Source organism: Peromyscus maniculatus, chromosome 7 (assembly GCF_049852395.1).
Source record: "Peromyscus maniculatus bairdii isolate BWxNUB_F1_BW_parent chromosome 7, HU_Pman_BW_mat_3.1, whole genome shotgun sequence".
Lineage (NCBI taxonomy): Eukaryota > Metazoa > Chordata > Mammalia > Rodentia > Cricetidae > Peromyscus > Peromyscus maniculatus.
In genome coordinates this window covers 63,287,577-63,312,121 of record NC_134858.1, presented here as the reverse complement: position 1 = coordinate 63,312,121, position 24,545 = coordinate 63,287,577, and the positions used below count along the sequence as shown (strand labels likewise).

Here is a 24,545-nt window from a genome sequence, read left to right as displayed (position 1 = left end):
ATTTTATTGGCATTTAAAAGAAAAATAGTACAGATTAGGTAAAAATCCTGGCAGTCACTATGAGGAGAGATAGAGAAAAGGTCTTACCTTTTAAGCTCAACATGGAATAGAAATAGAGATAGCTTATTAAGGAAGGAAAATGTGTTCCCAAGAATGGAAGTGGGCTATAGTGAGCTGAGGAACAAGCCGGGAAGCATGACCTTGAGTTTTTAATCTTCCTGCTTCCACTTTCCTAATGGTAAAATTATAGAAATTCACCACCAAATGGACAAGAACTTTAAGCCCTTTGAGATTTTATTTCAGGAATATATATGAGTGAGATGAAACATTGGTGAACCTCAATGTGCAAGAATTGAATAAAAAAATAAGCAGAAAGTCTCAAATACTTTCTCAGGATGAGTAATTTCTAGCTAACAATGGTAACTCCCAAATGAAACTGGAAAGTCTGGTGAGCGATTCTTAGAAAAATTGGGTCAATGTGCTGCCAGAGAAATAATGCTGGGCATCATTAGGAACAGAATTAGAACTAAATAAAAAAAAGTTTCCCTCTACATAAAATTAAGACTTTTTTTTTTTTTAATATGTGGCACTGCCTTGTTCTGGTTGAAAATACTTCGCAGAATTAGTGGCCAAAGAATGTGAAGATTTTAATAACATCGTTGGGGGGGGGGAGCGGTTTAAAGATTTTATACTTTGCAGGATTAGTTGCCAAAGAATGTGAAGACTTAATATCAATATGCTGGGGGTGGGGGGGGTTGTTAAAGACTTTTATTTTATTTGTATGTGTATGGGTGTTTGCCTACACACACACACACATACACACACACATCTTGTGTACTCGGTGCTCATGGAAGTCAGAAGAGGGCATTGGATCCCCTGGAACAAGAGTTAAAGATATGTGTGAATTGCCATGTGGGTACTGGGAATTGAATTGGGTCCTCTCTAAGAGCAGCAAGTGTTTTTAACTACTGAGCAGTTTCTCAAGCCCCTAGCAGTTTTTAAATTTTTTTCTCCTTCATCTTGCTGACCGTTGAAACTAGGACTTCATGTGTGCTATGATACTATGCTTGCCTATTCCAGACCCCAGAGCTTGCATTTGTTTATTCATTCATTCAGAGACAGGGTTTCACATTCCTCTGACTGGCCTCAAACTTACTATATGTCCCACAGTGACTCTGAACTGGTTCTCCTCCCTCAACTTCCTTAGTGTTGGAATATCCACACTTGGTTTATATGGTGCTGGGGGTTCAACCCAGGATGGTGTGTGCTAGACAATAACTCTTCCAACTGAACTACATCTGAAGTCCTTTTTATTGCCAGTTTTTAAAATGTTGCCATCCCGGGAGCTGAACCCAGGTGCTTTCACACAGCACTCGGTCTATACTGCACGGCATTCATAGCATCTCAGCTTTTCAAGAGAATATTAAGCCCTGTCAGCCCATAGAATGAACCTATAGGTTTGATCACCAGTTCTTAGTGTCCTTCCTATATTTGATACAGAATTCCCTTTCAAGTCAGAAGTAAATTTATTGTACTTAAATAGCTATTCTTAGGAATGCTAAGTAACTAAAATGTGTTAACTCTAGAATTGGAAAATTTTAAAAATAGGTTTTTGAAACTTGTGTGAGAGGAAGAGAGAATGTGTGAATGAGGATGCATGTGTGCCACAACCCATGTGTGGAGAGGTTAGAGAAGAATTCTGGAGTCAGTCTCGTCTTCTATCTTGTTGAGGTATGCTCTCTTGTTTCTACTGTTAGGCTATTTACTTTTAGCCTAGCTGGCCCATGAGTGTCCAGCCGATTCTCCTGTCTCTACTGCCCCTCTGTGTAGGAGTGCTGAGATTATAGGTACATACTGTTCCATCCAGGTTATTGTGTTATTTTTTTTTTTGTGTGTGTTTTTTAAAATTTTAACGAATTGAAATAGATACAGCACATTCTCCCTTTCCTTTCCTGCCTCCAGCCCCTCCCAGTTAACTTCCCTCCAACTCCTTTCATATTTCCCCTACATTCTCTTTGATAGCCTTTTTTATTATTATTGTTACATATGTATGTGTATGTAACACACACACACACACACACACACACACACACACACACACACACACACACACACCCCGCTGAATCTGTTTCTGTTGTTCTATATATGGTTCCAAGGCTGACCACTCTGCATTGAACAGCCAGTGAGGAGGCTCACCTCTACCAAGGGCTAACTCTTTTCCTCCCAGCAGTCATTAGTTGTCTGAGTTCTTTGTCTAGGGATGAGCCCCTGCAAAAATCTCCTTTTTTCACATCAACATGTCTTTTTTTTTTTTTTTTTTTCTTTTTCTTTTTTCGAGACAGAGTTTCTCTGTGTAAAAGCTCTGGCTATATCCTGGAACTTACTCTATAGACCAGGCTGGCCTCAAACTCACAGAGATCCACCTGCCTCTGCCTCCTCTGTGCTGGGACTAAAAGTGTGTGCCACCACCACCCAGCTAACACGTCTGTTGATACTGCCATTGTTCCAGTCTTGTTTATGTAGCCATTTCTAGGAGAGACTGTTTCACAGTTGGTATCCCGTTATTCTGGCTCATACAATCTTTATACCCCCTCTTGTGCAAAGTTCTCTGAGCTGTGGTATAAATGTGTTCGTTGGGTCTGGGCTCCCCATGATCTGTTGATCTCTGCCTTGTGTCCAGTTGTGGTTTCCTGTGATGGTCTCCATTTGCTGAAAAGAGAGGCTTCTTTGATGAGGGGTGGTGGCTGCACTTAAGGAAAGGTGGCTCCTGCACAAACAGCTTGATTTTTATTTTTATGTTTATTTTATTTTATATGCATGGATGTTTTGTTTGCATGGATGTCTATGCACCACATGCCTGCCTGGTACCTGTGGCAGTCAGAAGATAGCATCAGAGCCTCTGGAAGTGGCGATAAAGGTCCTTTACAAGAGCAGCTAGTGGTCTTAGAGCTCTCTCTTGAAGCCCTACTATATATAATGTCTTTTTTATTACTTAGGAGCAGCTCTGTTGAACTAAAAGTTAGGACAGTGACGCAGAGCTTATGCCATAACCAATAGACCTGGAGGAGAACAAAGCAAGCCAGGTGGCTTTGCTACCAAGGGAGGCCAGAAAAGGATCTCTGGTATGAGGAGACATTGACTAAGATTTTTAAATGAGCAAAGTCAAGTGCAGAGTCTCTCCTGCAGAGTTAAGGTGTGGGCTCCCGGATCTCCAGAATTATTGGCTCCCACCAAAATGAGCAGGCCAGTATTAAGACATCTGAGGTCAAAACACAGAACATTTCTGGTGAGAGCTCACTCTGCTTCAGAAAGGGTCCTTTCTTGTTATATCTTCATGTGATGGAAGGAGCAGAAGAGACTACTCCCATTTCCCCCCCTCTTTTAAACATGGGTTCTGGGGATCAAACTCAGGTTATATCTAGCAATTTTACCCACTGAACCATCTTGCCCATTTCCAGGTCGGGTTTTTAAAGACAGGGTCTCACTTAATCCTGCCTCCATTTCCCAGGTGCTGGGTTTATTACTGGTTTTGACTATTTAAAGTAGAAAACGAGAAAACGTAGGTTTTCTTTATTTGTTGTTTATACAAACTAATAGGTTTCTTTATGGCATTTTTATGCACATTCCTCTTTCTGGTTTTTGAGATGGGGCTCATGTGTAGTATAGTGTTGGCTAGCCTGGAACAGTATGTGGATTGGACTGGCCTTGAACTCAAGAGATCCACCTCTGCCTCCCCAGTGTTGGAATTAAAGACATAAACTTCCACTCTTATTCATACTCCATTTTGGTTGATGCCCACCCCATCTCCTTCCACCTCTCCACCTTTTATACTTCTCCTCAGCGTTCTTCTTTTTATATGTATGCATGTGCTACACTTGCTGCCACTTTTCTTAAAACCTTTCTTCCTTCCTCGTGTTTCCCTTTCTAGTTTTATGGCCTCTACCTACACTCTAGTGTAAATACACTTATATAAAGAATCATAGGGCCATGCATGGTGTGACACACACCTTTAATTCAAACATTTCAGAGATAGAGGTTGGTGGATCTTTCAGTTTGAGGCCAGCTTACACTACACAGTGAGTTAAATAACTAAGTGAATGTATATACTAAAACAGTTAGGTTCTGTAGATGAGAGAGCACATGTGGTATTTGTCTCTCTGAACCTTACAAACTATATATATATAGTACAATACTGTAATACTGACATTGTTCAGGTTTACTTGCATCCATTTATGTGTACTTATATGTATGTTTACTTGGTTCTATGCATTTCTTTAAACTTTTGTTATTGGTGGGGAAGGGTCATGCACCTTGTGGAAGTTGTTTCTCTTCTTCTACTGTGTGGTCCCAGGGATTGAACTTTAGGTTGTCAGGCCTAGCAACAAGTACCTTTACCTGCTGAGCCATCTTGATGGCCCATTATTTTCTTTGTTAAGACAGTGGCATCTCATGTAGTCCAGGTTGGTTTCAGAGTCACTCTGTAGCCAAGGGTGGCCTTTACCTCTCAAATAGTAGGATTACAAGTGGCTATCACCATGCCTGACTAGTATCATGCCATTTTATCATGTGGAAGGTAGTAGTGTACCCAATACCGCAACATAAGGGTCCCTCATAGTATCCTTTTATAGCCATATCTACCTTTTTTTTTTTTTTGCTGTCCCCACTTCACATCTTCCACAAAAACTGTGTGTGTGTGTGTGTGTGTGTGTGTGTGTGTATGTATGTATATGTGCTGTGTTATTTTTGTTGTTATTTAGCACTGGAGATTGAACCTTGTGAGATGGTTTTTCTCCTATTTATCTTACTCTTCCAAGCATGGAGTGGACGGACTTTCTAAAGGAAAACCAGGGGAGCTTTATCTACCATGCAGGAATAAAAATGCAAAAGGGAAAGTAGGATACCAGAATGCCAACCTCGTGAGCTCACAAGTGTTGCAGCTCTGTGCCCTGGCAGGCTTCAGGCGCTAGCCAAGAGTGTCAGCACATGTTACAGCACAAAAACTCTGTTGGTTCTCAGAACGCTGGCCAAGAGCAGCCCCTCTCATCCAGTCAACAGAAAACAGGCCACTGACAGAACAACAGGTCTTTTGTTTTGTTTTGAGACAGGGTCTCTCTATGTAAGCTCAGGCTATCTTGGAACTCTCTATGTAGATCAGACTCCAGCTGACCTTTAACTCAAAAATCTGCCTGCCTCCGCTTCCAAGTGCTGGGTTTAAAAGTGTGTGCCACCACATACAGCTAGTAAGTCTTGAAGGCTGAGCAGGAACAGATTCCTTCTAACCATTCTCAGCCTGTGGGTCGGCCCTTGGGTGGGGGGAGCGGTCAAATGATCCTTTCACTAAGGTCGAGTATCAGATAATACTGAATATCAGATATTTACATTATGATTCATGACAGTAGCAAAGTTACAGTTAAGAAGTAGCAACGAAAATAATTACATGGTTGGGGTCACCACAACATGAAGAACTGTATTAAAGGGTCGCAGCGTTAGGAAGGCTGAGAAACACTGTTCTAGGGGGAGCAGGTGCAGGGTCTCTTGTAGCTGGAGCAGTGGGAACTCAAGCAAATTCCCTTGCTGGAGGCAAGTCTTCAACAAATATGTTTCTGACCAGCCTTGGGCACTCATCTTTCTCTGAAGACCTGGAGTCAGCTGAGAGATGGACTCTGAAGCCTTCTTTTCTTCTGCCTCTAGTGATAGAGCAATTAGAAGAGTGTCTAGCGCCTGCACATTGTTATATAGAGCCAGATGGGCCTTGGTTGGCTGGATGTATGTGTATCTAAATGAGGTATAAAATGGGACAAATCAGGAAAGAACTGTCAAACCCTAGAGAGGGAAAGAGAAAACCTGCTAAGACCTGAGGGTGTTCTAATTTAGGATGACTGCCCTAGTCCCCTCTCCAGCCTTCAATAGCAAAGCACCTGTGGGAAAGTGGAGAGCAAAGGGCCAGAAAGCACCAGGGTTTTCCGGTTGACTCCAGTTGACCCAAGGCAAAACCAGCCTGTTGTGCCTGAGGTTTGTGCTTGTTTTCAGCTGCTGGAGCCTTCATTCCCAGCTGCTTGCAACAGTTGCACTCTACCCACAGCAGTCCAGTTGTTTCAGGCTATCAAGCATAGCCTGCTGCATTGGTGATGGGGGTGGGGGATCCTGCATTGGTTCCATTCCAGCCAGGATGTTTTGTGCAGCTGCAGGGAGTGGGCACCTGGCTGTCAGAAGGTTTGCAGCTCCTCTGTTTGCCTATGTTTGCTGCTGGGAAGATCCAGTTGACTTTGCACCCAGGGTTTTTGAGCCCCAGCTACTGCTTCAGACTTGCGGAGGGTCCCCACCTACCCTGTCACTAGAATATCACATATGCGAGGCACTCTTATCACTGAGTTATTTTTATTTATTTTTTTTTAAAGATTTATTTATTTATTATGTATACAGAAGAGGGCACCAGATCTCATTATAGATGGCTGTGAGCCACCATGTGGGTGCTGGGAATTGAACTCAGGACCTCTGGAAGTGCAGCCGGTGTTCTTAACCTATGAGCCATCTCTCCAGCCCTATTTTTAAAATCTTTATTTATTCATTTAATTCTTATGGCATTTGGCCTGCAAGTATGTCTGTGTGAGGGAGTTGGATCCATTGGAACTAGAGTTATGGACAGTTGTTAGCTGCTATGTGGGTGATGGGAACTGAACCTGGGTCCTTTGGAAGAGCAACCAAATGCTCTTAACTATTGAACCATCTCTCCAGTCCACCCACCCCAGATATACATGCACAAAGCTATCTATCTTTACTTGTTCATTAGTCTGAAACAGTCTCACTAAGTAGCCCTGGTTGGTTGGAAACTGCTATGTAGTCCAGACTATGTAGTTCTGGTCTTCAATTCAGAGTTCAGCCTCTCTGAGTGTTTGGATTAAAGACGAACACCACCATGCCTGCAAAATGCACAAATCTTGTGTACATCTTTTGTTTAGCCATATAACCACAAATCAATACCCTGTGTAGGACTTTCCTAGTACTCGACAGTGTTTGCTCATGCTTCTTCCCTTTCAGTGTTGACCTTCCAGACATGACAAGTTTGACAAATGTATGCTGTTAAGTCTGATAGAATTTTTTTTTTTTTTTTTTTTGGTTTTTTGAGACAGGGTTTCTCTGTGTAGCTTTGCGCCTTTCCTGGAACTCACTTGGTAGCCCAGGCTGGCCTCGAACTCACAAAGATCCACCTGCCTCTGCCTCCCGAGTGCTGGGATTAAAGGCGTGCGCCACCACCGCCCAGCTAGAATTTTTATATTTATTGTATATTTAAGTATATGTCCATTCTTTTGAATGCTAACTTAAAAATTATTTTTTCTTTCCTTTACAAAAAATTGTTATGTGTATCTGTGTTTGCTTGCATGAGTTTATGTATACCATGTACATGCAGGAGCCCACAGAGGCCAGAAAAGGGCATTAGATCCCCTGGAACTGGAATTACAGACAGTTGTGAGCCAACATGTGGGTATTGGGAACAGTCCAGCAAGTAAGCACTCTTAACTGTTGAGCCATGTATCCATCCTCTAATTCCAATTTATTTATTTATTTATTTATTTATTTATTTATTTATTTATTTTTTATTTATTTATTTATTTATTTATTTAAGGCAGGTTCTATCTATGTAACCTTGGCTGGCTTATGTAGATTAGGTTGGTCTAGAATTCAGACATTACCTGCTTCTGAGATTAGTCTTATGCCACCATTTTTTTAAAAAGTATATACAGCCAGACTTCAATTTTTAATTGGTTAAGTTAGAACTTTTTGACTTTATGATTATGAGAAATTATCATAAATTATAAATTTTGAGAAATTTAATAGAGCCATATTCCAGACTCTATCTTAAAAGATAGAAAGTGCCAGATGGCGGTGGCATATGCCTTTAATCCCAGCACTTGGAAGGCAGAGGCCGGCAAATCTGAGTTAAAGGCCAGCCTGGTCTACAAAGCAAGTTCCAGGACAGCCAGGGCTGTTACACAGAGAAATCCTGTTTCAAAAAGCAAACAAAAGATTTTTTAAAAAGTGAGAAAGAAAGCAAACTATATTTCAGAGTATGATTTTGATGTTTATCTCTAATTGGACTGGCAGTATGTGGTCCACTACTCTAAGGATTTTCAGGAAACTGCTGGTGGGGTGGGAGGGGGGGTCGGGGGTTGCAGCTCTCAGTAGCCACTCAGTCATGGTACTAAACAGTTGTACTTTATTGGTATATTGTGGGGTTTTTTTTTTCTTTTCCTTCCTTCCTTCCTTCCTTCCTTCCTTCCTTCCTTCCTTCCTTCCTTCCTTCCTTCCTTCCTTCCTTCCTTCCTTCCTTCCTTCCTTCCTTCCTTCCTTCCTTCCTTTTTGGTTTTTCGAGACAGGGTTTCTCTGTAGTTTTGGTGCCTTTTCTGGCACTCAGTTGGTAGCCGAGGCTGGCTTTGAACTCACAGAGATCCACCTGGCTCTGCCTCCCGAGTGCTGGGATTAAAAGCGTGCGCCACCACCGCCCGGCAGGTATATTGTGTTTTAAGCCTTCATATTCAGCCTGAAGATGAAGCATACTAAATGTACTTTGGTCATGAGGAGATTATCAATTTTGGGTGGCTTTATTGGGCTATAACCTCTTGTAGGTCAAAGAACTATCTCTACATGAGGGTTCACATGAGTTGGTTATGTTTAGAACATGTGGTTTTAGAAGCAAGTATGCATAGATGAAGCAGAAAGTTAACAAAGTACTAAAGAACAATTAAACATTTTGAGAAGCCTAGGACCTACTTTGTTTTGTACTCTTCCCACAACGGGTTGTTGTTGGTGTGGTTTGTTTTGTGACAGAGTCTTACCATGTGTCCTAGTTACCCTGGAACTTGTTATGAAGCCAAGGCTGACTTCCAGTTTGTGATCCTCTGGTCTCAGCTACCCGAGTGCCTAGATTGTATGCATGTACTATCATGCCTTCCTCCCCCATCCGTGGTGTTGGAGCTGGAATTCAGGGCCTTATCCATGTCCCATCCAGTGGGACAAGTACTCTCCTACTGAGCCTAGCTCCCTCCTACGTCCAATAATAATAATAACACCATTTTTTTCTTTGAGGAAAATATAAAGGGCTATGTAGCCCCTTTAATTACAACAGAAGCAGAGTAGCAAAGGTTTTTGTTGTTGTTATTTCAGATAACCTTTGCCTCCTGCTTTTTGGCCTACTTACAGGTCTTGATAAACCTTTCCTATGTGGGTCAATTTCACCAAGTAAATCTCTGGAGAATTGAGACTGAATTATCTACAGGTTTAGTATACTGTTTATCTTGTGTGAGATACTTATCCTGGCACAAAATGATATTGACAAACAACCAAGGATCTGTACCTGAGCTCTGTTGAATAGCTTTGTCCTGGTGGAAATGTCAGTTGCTCGTGCGAAATGAAACAGGTCAAGCCTCATAATCTTTGTCTGAGAATAGAAGCTTGTAAGGACCATAAAGCTATTCATGAGCTGCAGCTTAGAAAGACTTGGAGACAGAGGTACTACAATTTTACTCTGCTGTCCTTATATGACACATGGTCAGATGAGCCCAGTTGATTGGATCTGTCTTGTCAAATTGGTACAGTTAGTGTATTTTTTTTTTAATGGTTTTTCTAGACAGGGTTTCTCTGTGTAGCTTTGCACCTTTCCTGGAACTCGCTTTGTAGACCAGGCTGGCCTCGAACTCACAGAGATCCACCTGCCTCTGCCTCCCCAGTGCTGGGATTAAAGGTGTATGCCACCAACTGGGCTAGTATATTTTTTAAAATCTAACTTCATTGGTGATATATGGCAGAGAGCTATGTTACTTGAGGAGATGACACAGTTCCTTTGTTATAGTAATTAATGTAATAAATTAGTGTAATGTAAGGAAGAGACTTAAAGGGAAATCCAGTTGATTAGTAAGTTCTCCTGAAGTGTGGCAGGTGGAGAGGGAGATGCCTTACTCTTCTCTCTGAATAAACTCAGGATGGTTTACATGTTGTACTATCCTTACCGCAGGCTACCTGAGGTGATGTGGTTTCAGTGCAGCATCTGGAATTCAGGGAAAATAACACAATGTGATACCCTTCTCAGCAACTTCATTGTATCCCATTGATTTATTTTAAGTTTTCTATGCACATACCCATATTGAACTTCATACAGTTTTTATTTGAAGGCCTGTCATGTTAGGTCGACAATCTAGTGGGTTGGAAGAGCTTGATGAGAGAGTCCAGATGTGTTAAAACCATGAACTTTGTACATTGAACCTGAGAGATTTTTATTTTGAGGTGCTGGGAATTGAACCCAGAGCCCTATGCATAATAGTTAAAGTACTCTATTACCAAGCTGTGCCCCTAGCCTGGGCCTGAAAGATTTTGAAACAGGATAGAACCTGTCAGTGATTATAGTAAAAAGGTCTTCTGAGTCACATCTGGAGTTAGGAATAGTGTGGGGTTGTTATTTTATTAGCATATATTAAATATGCAATCGGTTTCATATATATATGTATAATGTGTTTATATTTATACCTACTTACCTTTTGCCTCCCCTCCCACTTTGTTGATCCCTTTCCCATTCCCCTTTTACTTTGATGTCCTTTTTTTTCTTCATTGGCTTTTTTTGTGAACCAAGGAATTTAATTAAGGTTACTTATGAGCATCGGTTAGGGGTCATTTAGGGAGGAACGGACAACTTACCAGTGGCTATACCACTGAAGAAATGTCCACCTCCACCTCCTGAGGATGATCTTGAACTTCTGGTCTTCCTGCCTCTACCTCCCAAGTGTTGATTACAACACTCAGTTCATGGGGTGCTAGAGACTGAACTCAGTTCTTGAAGGCCTATGCTTTAACCATTATGTTACTGAGACCTAAGGGCAAGCATTGTAATAACTGAGTTACATCCCAGCTGGCTAGGAATTCTTTAAAAGGAGAACATGTATCAGTCTGTAGAAGAAGAAATGATTGTCATTTCCCTTCATAGGACTCAAATAGCTATCAATACAATCTGTAATTTAATTTGTTTTAAAACAATTTTATAATTTTTTTCTTTATTTTTTTGTTTATTTATTAATTCTAGTTTTTCAAGATAGGGTTTTTCTGTGTAACAGCTTTGACTGTCCTGGAACTCACTCTAGACCAGGCTGGCCTGAAACTCATAGAGATCCAGCTACCTCTGCTTTCTGAGTGCTCAGATTAAATTCATGTGCCACCACCCTGCTTTTTACTTTTTTTAAATTCTGTAGATGACCTGTAGCTAAGTAAGGTAGCATATTCTTATAATCTCAGTACACAGGAAGCAGGAGGATCTTGAGTTCAAGGCAAGCCTAGTACCAGTAAGACCTTATGTTTAAAAAACAAATAAAACAAAAAAAAAAGTAGGGCATAGTGGCACATGCCTTTGATTCCCAGCACTGGGGAGGCAAAGATAAACCTGTTCTAAGTTCCAGGCCAGCATGGGCTAAATAGTGAGATACTGCTCACAAAATAAATAAATAAATATAAGGGGGGGGGGGGCTAGTTGACTAATGAAATAATGAAGTATAACTATAAAATAGTCCTCTGCATGTTCAGACACCAGGACTTTATGATATTCAGTCATTGATAGTTTTGAATTGTCTTTTTTAGTTTTATGTTTCCAGAATATGCTTAGCACATGGTGGATTTTTCTCCCATTTCATATAAGAAAAATTAATATTTAATGATGAAGTTTGCTTAATGTCAGTGGAAATTCAAGTTCTGAAATCATATTTCTCCTTTTAAAAAGATATTTTTTATTTATGTGTACATATCTTTGTATGCCACATTTGTGAGAGGGCCTACACAGACCAAAAGAAGGTTTTGGATCTCTTGGAGCTAGTGGTACAGCTGTTTATGAGCTTACCAGTGTGAGTACTGGGAACTGAACTCGGGGTCCTGTGGTAGAACAGTATGTATTGTGCTGAGCCATCTCACCAGCCCCTGAAATCACATCTCCTGATTCTTAATTCAGTTTGTTTGTTTTTTAACTATGTTAACCAGAAGTGAATATAGTGTTATTTTTGGAGAAGAGTGCCTTGCTAGGTGGCCCTGACTGCTGCTATATGTGTGTGACATGAGTTTTGTAAGAAAACTATGTACACTAAAATGCAGCTGTCACTTGTCTAGGTCAAAGTCTGTAAGAAAATTTATCTAGGGGCCTGGAGAGATGGCTCAGCAGTTAAGAGCACTGACTGCTCTTCCAGAGGACCCAGGTTCAATTCCCAGCACCTGCATGGCAGTTCACACCTGTCTGTAACTCCAAGATCTGACACTGTCACACAGACATAAATGCAGGCAAAACATACATGCACATAAAATAAAAATAAATTAAGAAAAATTGTTTAAAGCCCTAAAAAGAAGAGAGGGTAGCACTGTATGCTTTATTTTCTGCCTAGACTGGATTATGTGTGAGTAGTTAACAAGGAAGAGAACCCTCTCTTTGAATCCTTCTAGGGTGCTATAGAGCTCTATCTGGCTAGAAAGAGAAGTACTCTCATTATGCTTATATGTAAGTATGGCTTAAGTAGTCAATTTGCCTTCTGGACAAGAGCAGTGAACTACTCTTATCAGTTTTACCCTTCTAGGAGACAGATCTGATTTATTCCTGTGGTAGACAAACAGTATGACCCGTGACAGATATCCTCAAAACATGCAGTTGATAACCTAAAGTGTGTGGTTTATGAATTTATCTCTGAGCTGTTAGGCCAAGAGATGTATTTGGGTTCCAAATAGGAAATGGAGATCTGGACTTAAGTTATGAGCTTTGGGTGGGTATAGAGATTGAAGAGTGGTTGTTATGACCTTCTTGGTCCTTTAGCCAGAGCCATGCAGAGAGGAGTTTCTTGGTGATATGTGCAGAAACAGCACAGATGACACACACTGACAAGTCATGTGGACAAGTGATATCAGAGGATCCTAAATAGGGAAATGGAGTACAATTAGAAGAGAAGCAAGGAGAACAGTCACAGAAGTTTGTACGTGCTTTGAGACAGTCTCTCTATAAGGTATTGGTTGTCTTGATTCTGCATTTTTTCATCCATGGAAGCAAGAAGTCACTGCTTTTCATTTCCAGCCAGCTTGATAGTTATCCTACCTCCTAAGGTTAAACATCTCTGCAATGACCTGTCAGAGCTGATTATTAGCTGTATAAAGCCAGGGATGCTGTAGGGAACAGATGGGAAATGGTTTGGCTGCTGTGGCCAAGGCTAATTAAAGAATCTTTGGCAATTTTACAGTGTATATTTTGAAATGTACCACCAAAGTTACTATGAAGCCTGCTGAGTTTTGAAAGCTGGGTTTCTGAAAAGTCACCTGGTTGAAATAATGTAATGCTTATGCAATTTTTTATTGTCAAAAATAGGACAAGAGCTCTCTAAAAGAACATCAGGACCACTAGAAATCATTCCTTGGAATATGTCTTTATTTTATATTCTGGACATTCAGAAATTATAGATAGTTTTCTAGAAGAAAAATAACTTTTTAATAGGTAAAGATAACTTTTAGTATTTATATGGAATCTTTCTTCAGATTATATAATGTAGTATTTGTATTTATAAGAATTGTTTACATTTATGGAACTGATTTTAGTGTTCTATGTAATTTCTGACAAGATAGATAGATAGATATGTATGTATATGTATATGTGTGTATTCTTAAATAATTGAAAACAGGGCTATAGAGAAGGCTCAGTGGTTAAGAATACTTGCTACTCTTGTAGAGGACCCAGGTTCAGTTCTCAATACCCACAAACATCCATAATGCCAGTTTCAGGGAATCCAGTGCCCTCTTCTGGCCTCTGTGTGCACTGCATGCATCTGGCGCTGTGCATGCGCATGTGTGAACACACACAGGCAAAACATCAATATACATAAATAAATCTTTTAAAAAATGAAAGCAAACTGTTTTGAAACATTAAAAACAACTCAACATAAAACTTTATATAATTTTTGTTTGTTTTGTCAGCACTGGGATTGAAACTAGGACCCTGAACATTTGGCCCAACTGATTTCCTTTTTAAAAATGTCTTGATGTGGGGAGGGAATGGGAGGAGAGAAGAGAGGGGAAACTGTGGTTGGTATGTAAAATAAATAAATTAATTAAATAAAATTATTTTCCCACTTAAAAAATGTTTTTGTTACTTTTAAGATAGATTTTCACTAGGACGCACAAACTGGTCTTGAACTTAACTCTAGTCCAGGCAGTTGTCAAACTTGTGAGCTTCCTGCCTCATCCTCTCAAGTAGCTTTGCCAACCGACCCAGTAGTATAAGATTTTTAAAAGGATTTATTTTTACAGCCAGGTGTGGTGGTGCATCCCTTCAATTCCAGGCAGAGGCGGGCAGTTCTAGGGACAGCCAGGGCTACACAGAGAAACCTTGTCTTGAAAAAAATAGAGATTTATTTATTTTGTTACAGCTTCCAGTAAAAGATTATCTTACCTAACAAATTTTCTATTCAAAGTTCTGTAGATTTCTTTCCCTTCTCTCCCATCCCCTTTTTGTTGTTTATTTTAATAGACCATATCTATTGTAACCCAGGCTGGTCTTTTGGGGGGAATGGAGGCGGGGGCTGTTTCAAGACAGGGTTTCTCTGTGTGGCCTTGGCTGTCCTGGAATTCGCTCTGACTCATAGAAATCTGCCTGCCACTGCCTCCCAAGTTCTAGCATTAAAAGCATGAAATACCACTGCCTGGCTGTTTTTTCCTTTTTTCAAAACCATTGATTTCATAAAGTCAGATATGGTGGTCACATGCCTGTAAAATTCCAAGTGTTCTGGAGACTGGGACAGGAGGCTCATAGTCAGCCTGGGCAACATAAGCAGATCCAGTCTCAAAAACAAAACACAACAAGAAAATGAAGTGTGGTGGTACATGCTTGACATCCCAGCCATGGGAAGGCAGAGGCATGAGGATCAGGAGTTAAAGGCTATCCTCAGTTGCATATCGAATTTGAAGCCATCTTGGGGTGCTTAAGATTCTGTCTCTAAATAAATGAATTTGCTAAACATTTAGTGACCATTTTCAGTCTGCATGCAAGGTCTTTGTTCTACTCAAGGTGTTATTCCTGTATTTTGCCTTTGATAGGTTACTTTTCTCCCATTTATTTTAGTCTTTTCAGCAGTACTAAATGGCATCTGTTTCCTTTATTATTTTCTCTCTATTGTTCATTCTCTTTGTATTCTGGAAAAATAACTTTGCATGCTTATTGCATAGATTCATCTTTGTGCTTTTTTGATTGCTCTGGTTTTAATTGGTACTGAATTTCGTTTACGTGCATCTTCCTTTCTTTGTGTGTAAGCAACTAGGCAGCGCTTTACCACCCTCTCCCATAGTGGTATGTCCTTTTGTCCTTTCAAATAAGTTGCATCTTTTCATTTCAGACTGTTGCCTTCTTAATGCTTTTCTTCCTTATTGGCATACTTTATCCTGCTCTTACACAAGTCAGCCAGGATAGTGAAGAAAGAACTGTTAGCAAGTCCCAGTCATTTTATGTTTGTACTTTTCTTTTCTCTTCTCCACTCTCTCTTTATTACCATCCTGTTTTCTAGAGAAAAGTCACTTAAATCTAAGGAAAGTTATAGTGGTTTTCCAAGAGTAAAACAACATGAGGTCATTCAGTGGCTAAATTGTACACTAATAATAATACAGCTCTGGAGATGGTGAGTAAACTCTTAATTAATGTGGAGTAGATGTTAAACCTAGCAACAGTTAAAGAGATTGCAGAGGTGATACATTATCAGTTGGGGAAGATCTGTGCTGTAATAATACTCTGTAGTGGGAATTCAATTTAGCATTCCCTTTCCTAAAAATGCCCTTAGCCCCTTGCAGGAGGATTGCTTTTAATACTAGTTCTGTTGCTTTGTTCACTGATTTGTTGTTATATTCCTAACATTCGTTTAATTCCTGGTACATCCTAGGGTATAAGTTTTTTTTTTGTTTTGGGTTTTTGTTGTTGTTGTTGGGTTTTGTATTTGGTTTTTCCAGACAGGGTTTCTCTGTGTAGTCCTGGGTGTCCTAAAACTAGCTCTGCAGACCAGGCTGGCCTCAAACTCAGAAATTTGTCTGACTCTGCCTCCTTAGTGCTGGGATTAAAGGTGGGTGTTATCACTGCCCAACAGGAAATAAGTTTTAAGAACGTCAGGTGAATGAATTAATATCTGTTATACTACTCTTGAAAGCCAAGTCTTCTTGAGTATTAAAAATTCCAAATAGTTCACTAAAAATTCTTTAGAATTCTTAGGTCACTTTGAAAATCCGTATCTCTCTGACTCTTCAAGGGTTATATTTCCTTTACCTTTAATGGGATAATTTTTCTTCTCTTAGCTGTTACATCCTAGTTTCCCACTCTTACTTTAGCTCATCCTATAGGAAGCAAGGTTTATGTAGAATTAATATTTGCTAATAAGTAGTAATTGATGACTGTTGACAATAAACTTTCTACTTAGGTAATGGGTCTACTTCTCAAATCTAAAGCTAAATTACATATTAAGATATATTACTTCTTGCTTAAAATCTCAGTTACTTATATGTGTTCACTTGGTACAGCCCTATTCTAGAATGACTTTTTTTTTTTTTTTTTTTTTTTTTTTTGCCTAAGGATCCTAGTTTTGTAGACACTGTTACGACGACAGACTAGGTGGCAAGTCACAGCTTGCCTTGTCTGTGTGAATCATTTACTTGTTACATAATCACTTTCCAGGATGCTCCACAACACAACTGGCTTGCTCTTTATACACAACTGTGTTAAAGTTTGTTTGTTTTTTCTAAACAGATATAGAAAGATAGTACATAGATGAATATGCAAGAACAAACTTTTGGCTTTATCATCAAGTTCTACCTGGATGGTTCACATTGGTTGCTGGGTTTTCTAGATGATGTTTCTCTCTAGGTCTCCTAAGCCAGAAGACAGTGGAGAGACATAAATTATTCTTTTAAAGCCAATCTCTGTTCCATGTGGGGTAAAGCCTTAGTGTTTTTCAGTCAGTTCTTTAAATCTTGCTATAACAAAGTGGAGACTTATTCTACTTTTGGGAGATAGGCTTTCAGCAGAGTCAAGGAAAACATTTTTCTTTCTAAATATTTTAGCAAGAAAGGCTATATTGAACCCTGCTTTGTAGACATGATTTCCAACCTGGAGTTTGATTAGGACTTTGTAACTTCTCTGGGCTCAAGTCATAGGTTGAGTCCCCTCAGAGAGTAGTTTGCTCTGGTTGCAGTTACACACTGAATTTGCATTTTCCTTAGTTCTGCTTTTTTTTTTCCTTTTCCTTAACCATAATAAAATTAAATTAAAGCTTTTTTCTTTAATGCCACAATGACAAAGAATCTGTATACTATTTTTAGGAGAGATTGGCCCTATTAGTAGAGAGCTGTTAAGGCTTTTGCTAGATCATGTTCTGAGTCACTGATAATTCAAGCAGCCAGCAGAAAGGGGGTGTGAGCAGGGTTGTTGCAGGCAGCTTCAGTCTGTGATGTGCTGGGGCCTGTACTGATTCAGACAGAATTGCCGTTTGGCAGTGGAGCAGAAAGAAGTTAAGTCCTCCAGGAAGGGGGAGCCAGCTGTGGATGTAGGTCTACTAGTTAACGCCAGAGTCTAGGGCCAACTAGAAATACTGTATGCTTCCCTGTGGAGGTTGAGTGGGAATTACCTTCTCTAGGTCAAGTGTGGCATGGGTGGAAATACAGCTGAACTTGTATGAGAGCCACACAGAAAGGGTCTGTTTTGTATGGGAGTTTATTTCAGGCTATTTCCTTGCCTGTATTGTTTTCTTTAATAGCTTTTTAAATTTTTCTTTTTCCAGCAATGATGGTGTCCACTGGACATGTACTGACCAAGGAGACAGATCTGAGAACATAGCTGAAGCTGAAAATAGGAAAGCTGGGGGCAAGGAAGAGCCTTGAATCTTGAGGTGGGACGTTGACTCTAAGATGTCCTTGAGCAGTGGAGCCTCCGGAGGGAAAGGAGTGGATGCAAACCCGGTTGAGACATACGACAGTGGGGATGAATGGGACATTGGAGTAGGGAATCTCATCATTGACCTGGACGCCGATCTGGAAAAGGACCAGCAGAAACTGGAAATGTCAGGCTCGAAGGAGGTGGGGATACCAGCTCCCAATGCTGTGGCCACACTACCAGACAACATCAAGTTTGTGACCCCAGTGCCAGGTCCTCAAGGAAAGGAAGGCAAATCGAAATCCAAAAGGAATAAGAGTGGCAAAGACACAAGCAAGCCCACTCCAGGGACTTCCTTGTTCTCTCCAAGTGAGGGAGCAGCAAACAAGAAAGACGCGCAGGGTCGCTCTGGAGAGGGCACCAACGCAGGAGGCCTGGCTGCTGCTCTGGGCCCCAAGGGCTCGGAGAAGGCTGCTAAGGCGTCGCGCAGTGTGGCTGGCTCCAAAAAGGAGAAGGAGAACAGCTCATCTAAGAGCAAGAAGGAGAGGAGTGAAGGGGTGGGGACTTGTTCGGAAAAGGATCCTGGGGTCCTCCAGCCAGGGCCCTTGGGAGGACGGGGTGGTCAGTATGATGGAAGTGCAGGGATGGATACAGGAGCCGTGGAACCACTTGGGAGTATAGCTATTGAACCTGGGGCAGCGCTCAATCCTTTGGGAACTAAGCCGGAGCCAGAGGAAGGGGAGAATGAGTGTCGGCCACTAAAGAAAGTCAAGTCTGAAAAGGTAAGAGGTGGCCAGGTCTGGCTGCCCACTGCCTGTCAGAACTGCCCTGGACTAACTGCCAAGTGTTGTGTGCACTCTGTGGGAGGCTCATTAGTTTGTGGGTAATGACCAATTACAAGGTCAGAGCAGCTGGTAATGATAATGTGCTCTTGTTCCAAATGAAAGGATTCCCTACAGAGTCATTTACAGCAGGCTCAGACCTCTTGGAATACGATTTCTGTTTGGGGGTCAGCTACTTGGTAGAATTTTCTCACACCTTGTTATTGTCACATGTCAGACACTTGTTAGAGGCTGACATTAAATCTTTGTGTGATTTCTTGCTTGGCTGAAATTTTATTATCAGAATCATAATAGTTGATAAATGTAATGGACTTTTGGTTACATGTTTAAGCTGATTTTTTTTTTTTTTATTTAACTTTACTTACATTGGCGTCAGATCCCCTGGAACTGCAGTCACAGACAGTTGTAAGCTTCCATGTGGGTGCTGGGAATTGAACCCCATTCTCTGGAAGAACAGACAGTGCTCTTAACTGCTTGGCCATCTCTCCAGCCCCTTGAATGATGTTCTTAATGGTACTGCTGGGTCTCTGGCAGTACAAAGAGTTAATTGTCATGGCATATCTGCTAAATGTTCTATTGGTAGCTACCAAAAAACAAAGTGCTATAGATACCAGTCTAGTAAACAAGGGGCAGGGCGCACTGAGTCTACTATCAGCATTAATCCAGCCTTAGCAGTTACTGTGGTAGCTTTAGAAGTTTGGCCTAGAAATTCTTTGGCCCCTGAAAGTATTGCTGTCTGCCAGTTATCTCCTGCAACCATCGGAAATCAAAGTCTCCTGGTGGTTTTATTGCTGCCAAATAGTTTAATGATACCTCCCTTCTGCTTGACTTGGAAGCATAGGTGCCTGCAGCCCCAGGAGGCATTAGGACCAGTCCCTCCCTCCAGGAAAGTGATCTTAGTTGATGTTTCAGGAAATGAAGCTTGCAGGGCTATAGTAGAATAGTTTCCAGTCTAGGGTCACCTCAGGCTGCCTCAAACTTGAGCAGCCTACAGTTTCCTACAAAGCAGCTGGCCTGTTGATGAGCTGTTCTTTGGCGCTTGATTTTCTGCTTTGCTCTGCTCACCCTATGCATTCAGCTGATCGCAGCAGATGCGGCATAAATTGATTTCTCTGTAATTACATCAGCTGCAGCAGGGAATACCTATTTCCATATGTAAGTGTTAATAAATAAAGGCTGGATATATGTATTTGGGTGGTGGTGCCCTCTTATTGCCTCGATTTTAGTGGTAGCATGTGCTTTTTTTGCTCTAGGTATTTTGGTCTTTGTCTTTGGCACATCTGTAGCTTTTAGCAACATCTGGGCACTTGTGGTAACAGGGCTGTGAATTTCTTCCAGTTACATAACACAATGGTTGATTCCCTTTTGCCAGTGGCAGCTGCCAGAGAGGCTGCCTGTGTTTGGGTGGCAGATGCTGCAGTCCACCTCGGCAGAGTCAAGTTCCAGCTGGTTATTGGCATGGTTCATCCTGTGCTGGCTGTGATTTGTCATTTTCTCTGGGGTGCAGATGGATAATGCTGTTTTAAAGAGGCCTGGGAGTACCAGGAGTTCTTGCTACTGTTCCAGGCCTATTAGACTGTTCTCTACATCTGGCTTCAGGAAGTCCCCCCCATGTATCCATGTTCACGATCATTGTCCTCCTGTGTGGAAAGGTGCTGCTGAGGGTGGTCTTCATCTCCTCCTCGTCGTTTAAAGTACTTGTGTTGGAATCTTCTAAATTCAGTTTTGGTCTGTGGGTGAAAGGATTAATATTGCTTAGCTTTGTGTTGTGTTCATGATTTTCTTTAAGGAAGAAATGGAATCTGTTTTCTTTTAGAGGTGCATAGACTGTTTAGGTGACCATCTTTAAGCTAAATGGCCTGAAAGATACTGTACCTTTAGCTGTTACATCTTGGTGCTATCGAGTTTTACTCCTTAACGTAACTTGATGTAAGCTTTACCTCCCTGGTAGACTAAGAATGGGGCAGTCAAATGAGAGATAAAAGGGAAAACGATAGTGCTTCATATTTCGGGAGAAAATAATTTCTGGGAAGTATTTTGAGAAGCATACAATTTTTTGTACAGTCCAGTGTTACCATAAGCACAAGTTTACTTTTTGTTTGTTTGTGATTTTTCTTTTGGTACAGATCTTATGCAGCCACGTCTTGCCTGGAACTTACTGTATAGACCAAGCTGTTCTTTTTTTGGTTGGTTGGTTCTCTCTCTCTCTCTCTATTTTTTCTACCTCCCTGGGTTTCTCTGTGTTGCCCTGCTCTGGCTGTCCTGGAACTTGCTTTGTAAACCAAGCTCGCCTCAAACTCAGAGAGAGATCTGCCTGCCTCTGCCTCCAGAGTGCTGGAACTAAAGGTGTACACCACCACACACGGCTAGACAGGCTGTTCTTAAATTTGAGGTAGTCCTCCTTCCTCTGCCTCTACCATGCCGAGATGACTAACATAAACCGCTGAGGCTGAATCTGTTTTCTAAAAATCCTTACCTTGTACTCTGGAACCCCATTTGGACACACTTACTCAAAGGTGCTTTATTGTATTGTCTTTGGTTAGTACAATATTTAAGTAAATGTTTGGAAGTTGCTAGGAGATGAACACACTCTGCAAGGACAAAGCATTTCTGGAATGGAAAGAGGGGAGGAGTCAAAGTGAAAGAAAGGACAGGGTCTGGGGTTGTAGCTCAGTGGGCAGTGGTTGTTTGCCAGAATGCACAGGGCCTTGGACTCTGAACACAAAGGTAGGGAGGGAGAGGTAGATAAAAAAAGAACAGAGAGCTTTGCAGGGGGCATCAGCTTTTGAGAACTTGGAACCCCAGGGTGTTGCATACAATAGCTGCTCAGGGAGGGTTGATCAGTGCTGTAGTTTAATTTGCAAACAGTCTTTGAAACCTCTTCAAGATTTTTTCCCCCTGAAATATGGGCTTGCCTCTGATATAACTGGTTTGGAATGTTACTTTTTGTAAGGACAATCAACAGAATCCAAACAGCAAAACATGTGTGATGTAATCAAGCTGGGAGCTATCATGAAGAGGAGAAACTCTAAATGTGGAAGATATCTTGACTAAGGCATCACATCCTCTGCTGTCTTTTTTTCCCTTCAAGATTTATTTATTTTTATTTTATGTATATGAGTGTTTGCCTGAATTTGCCTGTTTTGTCTGTGTACATGTATTCAGCACCCTGAGAGGCCAGAAGAGGTATGAATTCTCTGGAACTGGAATTATAGATAATTGTTAGCCACCCTGTGGATTCTGGGAACTGAAATTGGGTTCTTTGCAACAACAGCAAATGCTCTTAACCCCTGAGCTATCTCTCCAGCCCCAATTGCCCCCTTTTCCAAGTAGGATCCAGTCTGAGGTACTAGTTAGAATTGTCCCCTGTTGAGTACTAGCTAATCAGGGGTTGAATATTCAAATTACCTACCCCAGGGCTTTCTCTATGAAGATAAGTGTCTGGCATTGTGACTGAGGAATTTTCTGTTCTGAGAGGCTGTGTCTTCCCCTCAGGGAATCTAATGTTTGCTCCACCACATCTTCCTGGCAGAGTTGACTGGAGAGACTGAGATGGCTCTTAGCAGCCATTGCTGCCCTGAATTGTTGAACACTCCTGAAGAGATGGGGGAGGGAATGTCGAGGAATAAACACGTGGAGCCCCTGGCTCCTGCCTGCTTCCTTGCTTTTGACTTGATTGATAGGTTGTTAGGTTAAGGATGGAAGGAGAGGTGGGAGGAGGAGGAGGAGGAGGAGGAGGAGGAGGAGGAGGAGGAGGAGGCCTGTCTGAGTATCCTGAGCTCACTGCTTTTGTCCACACTCGGACAGGCAAGAGAAAAGGAATTCACAAACACGACGGCAGTGATCTATCTGTGCTGACTGTCAGGGCGCATGTTCAGGAGTTTCAGATGAGGCATTAATTTAAAATTTTCTTCAAGTCAGCTCTAGTGCTTAGGGTCTAGAATTTTGCAATCCCAGTCTTCCTTTTTCTTAGCAGTTGCTTTTTATTTTACACTCTGCTTTGGCAATGTTTGGGTATCAGCTTCTGTCACTTTCAAAATGCTTTGCTCATTTACCACTTTCCTCATTAGTTTAGAAAACAAAAGGAACAGTTAAGGGTGCTGTTAGCTTTTGTGCCTTCAGATTTTGGGTTCTATCTTATGTGTGTTCACCAACCTTTGCCCTTGGTTTCCCATTCTAGTTTATGCCTTCCAGCTCATTGCTTTTATGTTGCAATCCTTCATTGTTGCCCAACCTAGGTCAGGTCTCTTATTCTTTCTGATCCAAGGCTTTCCTAATGCCTTCCTCCTAACTTGCTGTTCTTTTCTGTTCTTGACAGTATAGCAGCCAGCCTTGTTTCCTGAAGCCAAATGTCCTAAAGCATTTTCCTTCACTGAAAAAATACAAAGCTGATTCTTAAGTGGGCCCGACTTGCATTGTCTAACTGCAAGCATAATTTATTTTTATTCATCATCTCTTGTTTTACTTATGAGTGTTGTAATTCAAGGAGAGCCCAGAGAAAGATTATCTTGTCCAATTTCCCCATTTTGAAGACAGGAAGCTAAGACTAAGAGAGGTCATGTGACTTTCCCAGGCTCTCAGATTGGGACAAGGCCTAGCATGGAAGCTTTTTTTTTTTTTTTTTTTTTTTTTTTAATTGCTATTTGGGAGATTTTGTCTGTTTTTTTCTTTTGAGTCTGGATCTTTGTGCCTAGTGAGCCTTGAATTCACTTTGTATCCCAGGCTATCTCAAATTCACAGCAATCCTTCTTCCTTGGTCTCCTGAGCGTGGGGATTACAGGTGTGAGCTATCATACCACATCTGTTTAAAGCCAGGTTTGTTTTGGTTAGCACCATGGGGGGTGGGGAGTGTGTGTGTGTCTGTGTGTGTGTGTGTCTGTGTGTGTGTGTGTGTGTATGTGTGTGTGTCTGTCTGTGCGTGTGTCTGTGTTTCTGTGTGTGTTGTCTGTGTTTCTGTGTGTGTGTCTGTGTTTCTGTGTGTGTTGTCTGTGTTTCTGTGTGTGTGTCTGTGTTTCTGTGTGTGTGTGTGTGTGTGTGTGTGTGTGTGTGTGTCTGTGTGTGTGTGTGTGTGTGTGTTTGTGCAGAAACTTGAAGGCCAGGTGCCCTGCTCTAGTACTCTGCTTTATTCCCTTGAGACAGGGTCTCTCAGTGAACCTAGAGGTAGCCTGACAGTCAGCAGCCCTGTCAGTCCTTCTGTCTCCTTCACTCCACAGCTCTGAGGTTGCAGGTGTGTGCAACACACACACACACACACACACACACACACACACACACACACCCATACCTGGCTTGTTCCCTGCCCTGCAAGGGTGCCGAGATACAAACCAGGTCCTTGCACTTTTACAGCCAGCACTTTTACCACTGAACCATCTTTCCAGCCTTTGGAACACCAAATTGTATGGTTTGTATTTCTCTAGGTTTCTTTTCTTTCCTTTCTTTTCTTTTTTATCAAGGCAGGGTTTCTCCGTGTAACCCTGGCTGTTATGGAACTGGCTTTGTAGACCAAGCTGGCCTTGAATTCAAGACATCCACCTGCCTCTGCCTCCCAAATGCTGAGATTAAAGGAGGGCACCACCACCTCCCAGCTTATTCTAGTTTTCTTAATGAATCTGTAATTGTCGCAGGAATTCTTTATTGACCCATATTAAAAGCTTAAAAATTGGATTGTAACTTTCAAGGTACCCCATAACTGCTCCTACTTGGTTTTTACAGTGACTTTAACATCATAGACACTCAGTAAACAAAACATCTTTTGTTGTTGTTTTGTTTTTCAAGATAGAGTTTCTCTGTGTAGCCCCAGCTGT

General features: G+C 41.4%; 1 protein-coding gene across 5 annotated transcripts in view; it reads left to right on the top strand.

The window, feature by feature from the left end:
- Positions 1-24,545, top strand: part of Znf609 (zinc finger protein 609) — a 147,490-nt gene that overhangs the window by 16,221 nt on the left and 106,724 nt on the right. For 4 of the 5 annotated variants that reach the window (XM_076576531.1, XM_076576529.1, XM_042281148.2 and 1 more), the window contains exon 2: positions 17,808-18,681. In XM_076576531.1, the coding sequence (XP_076432646.1) occupies positions 17,935-18,681 (747 nt within the window). In that variant the 5' untranslated portion in view covers positions 17,808-17,934. Of the gene's footprint in view, positions 1-17,807; positions 18,682-24,545 lie in introns of those variants that run through there. The other variant, XM_015998012.3, reaches the window with a different exon arrangement.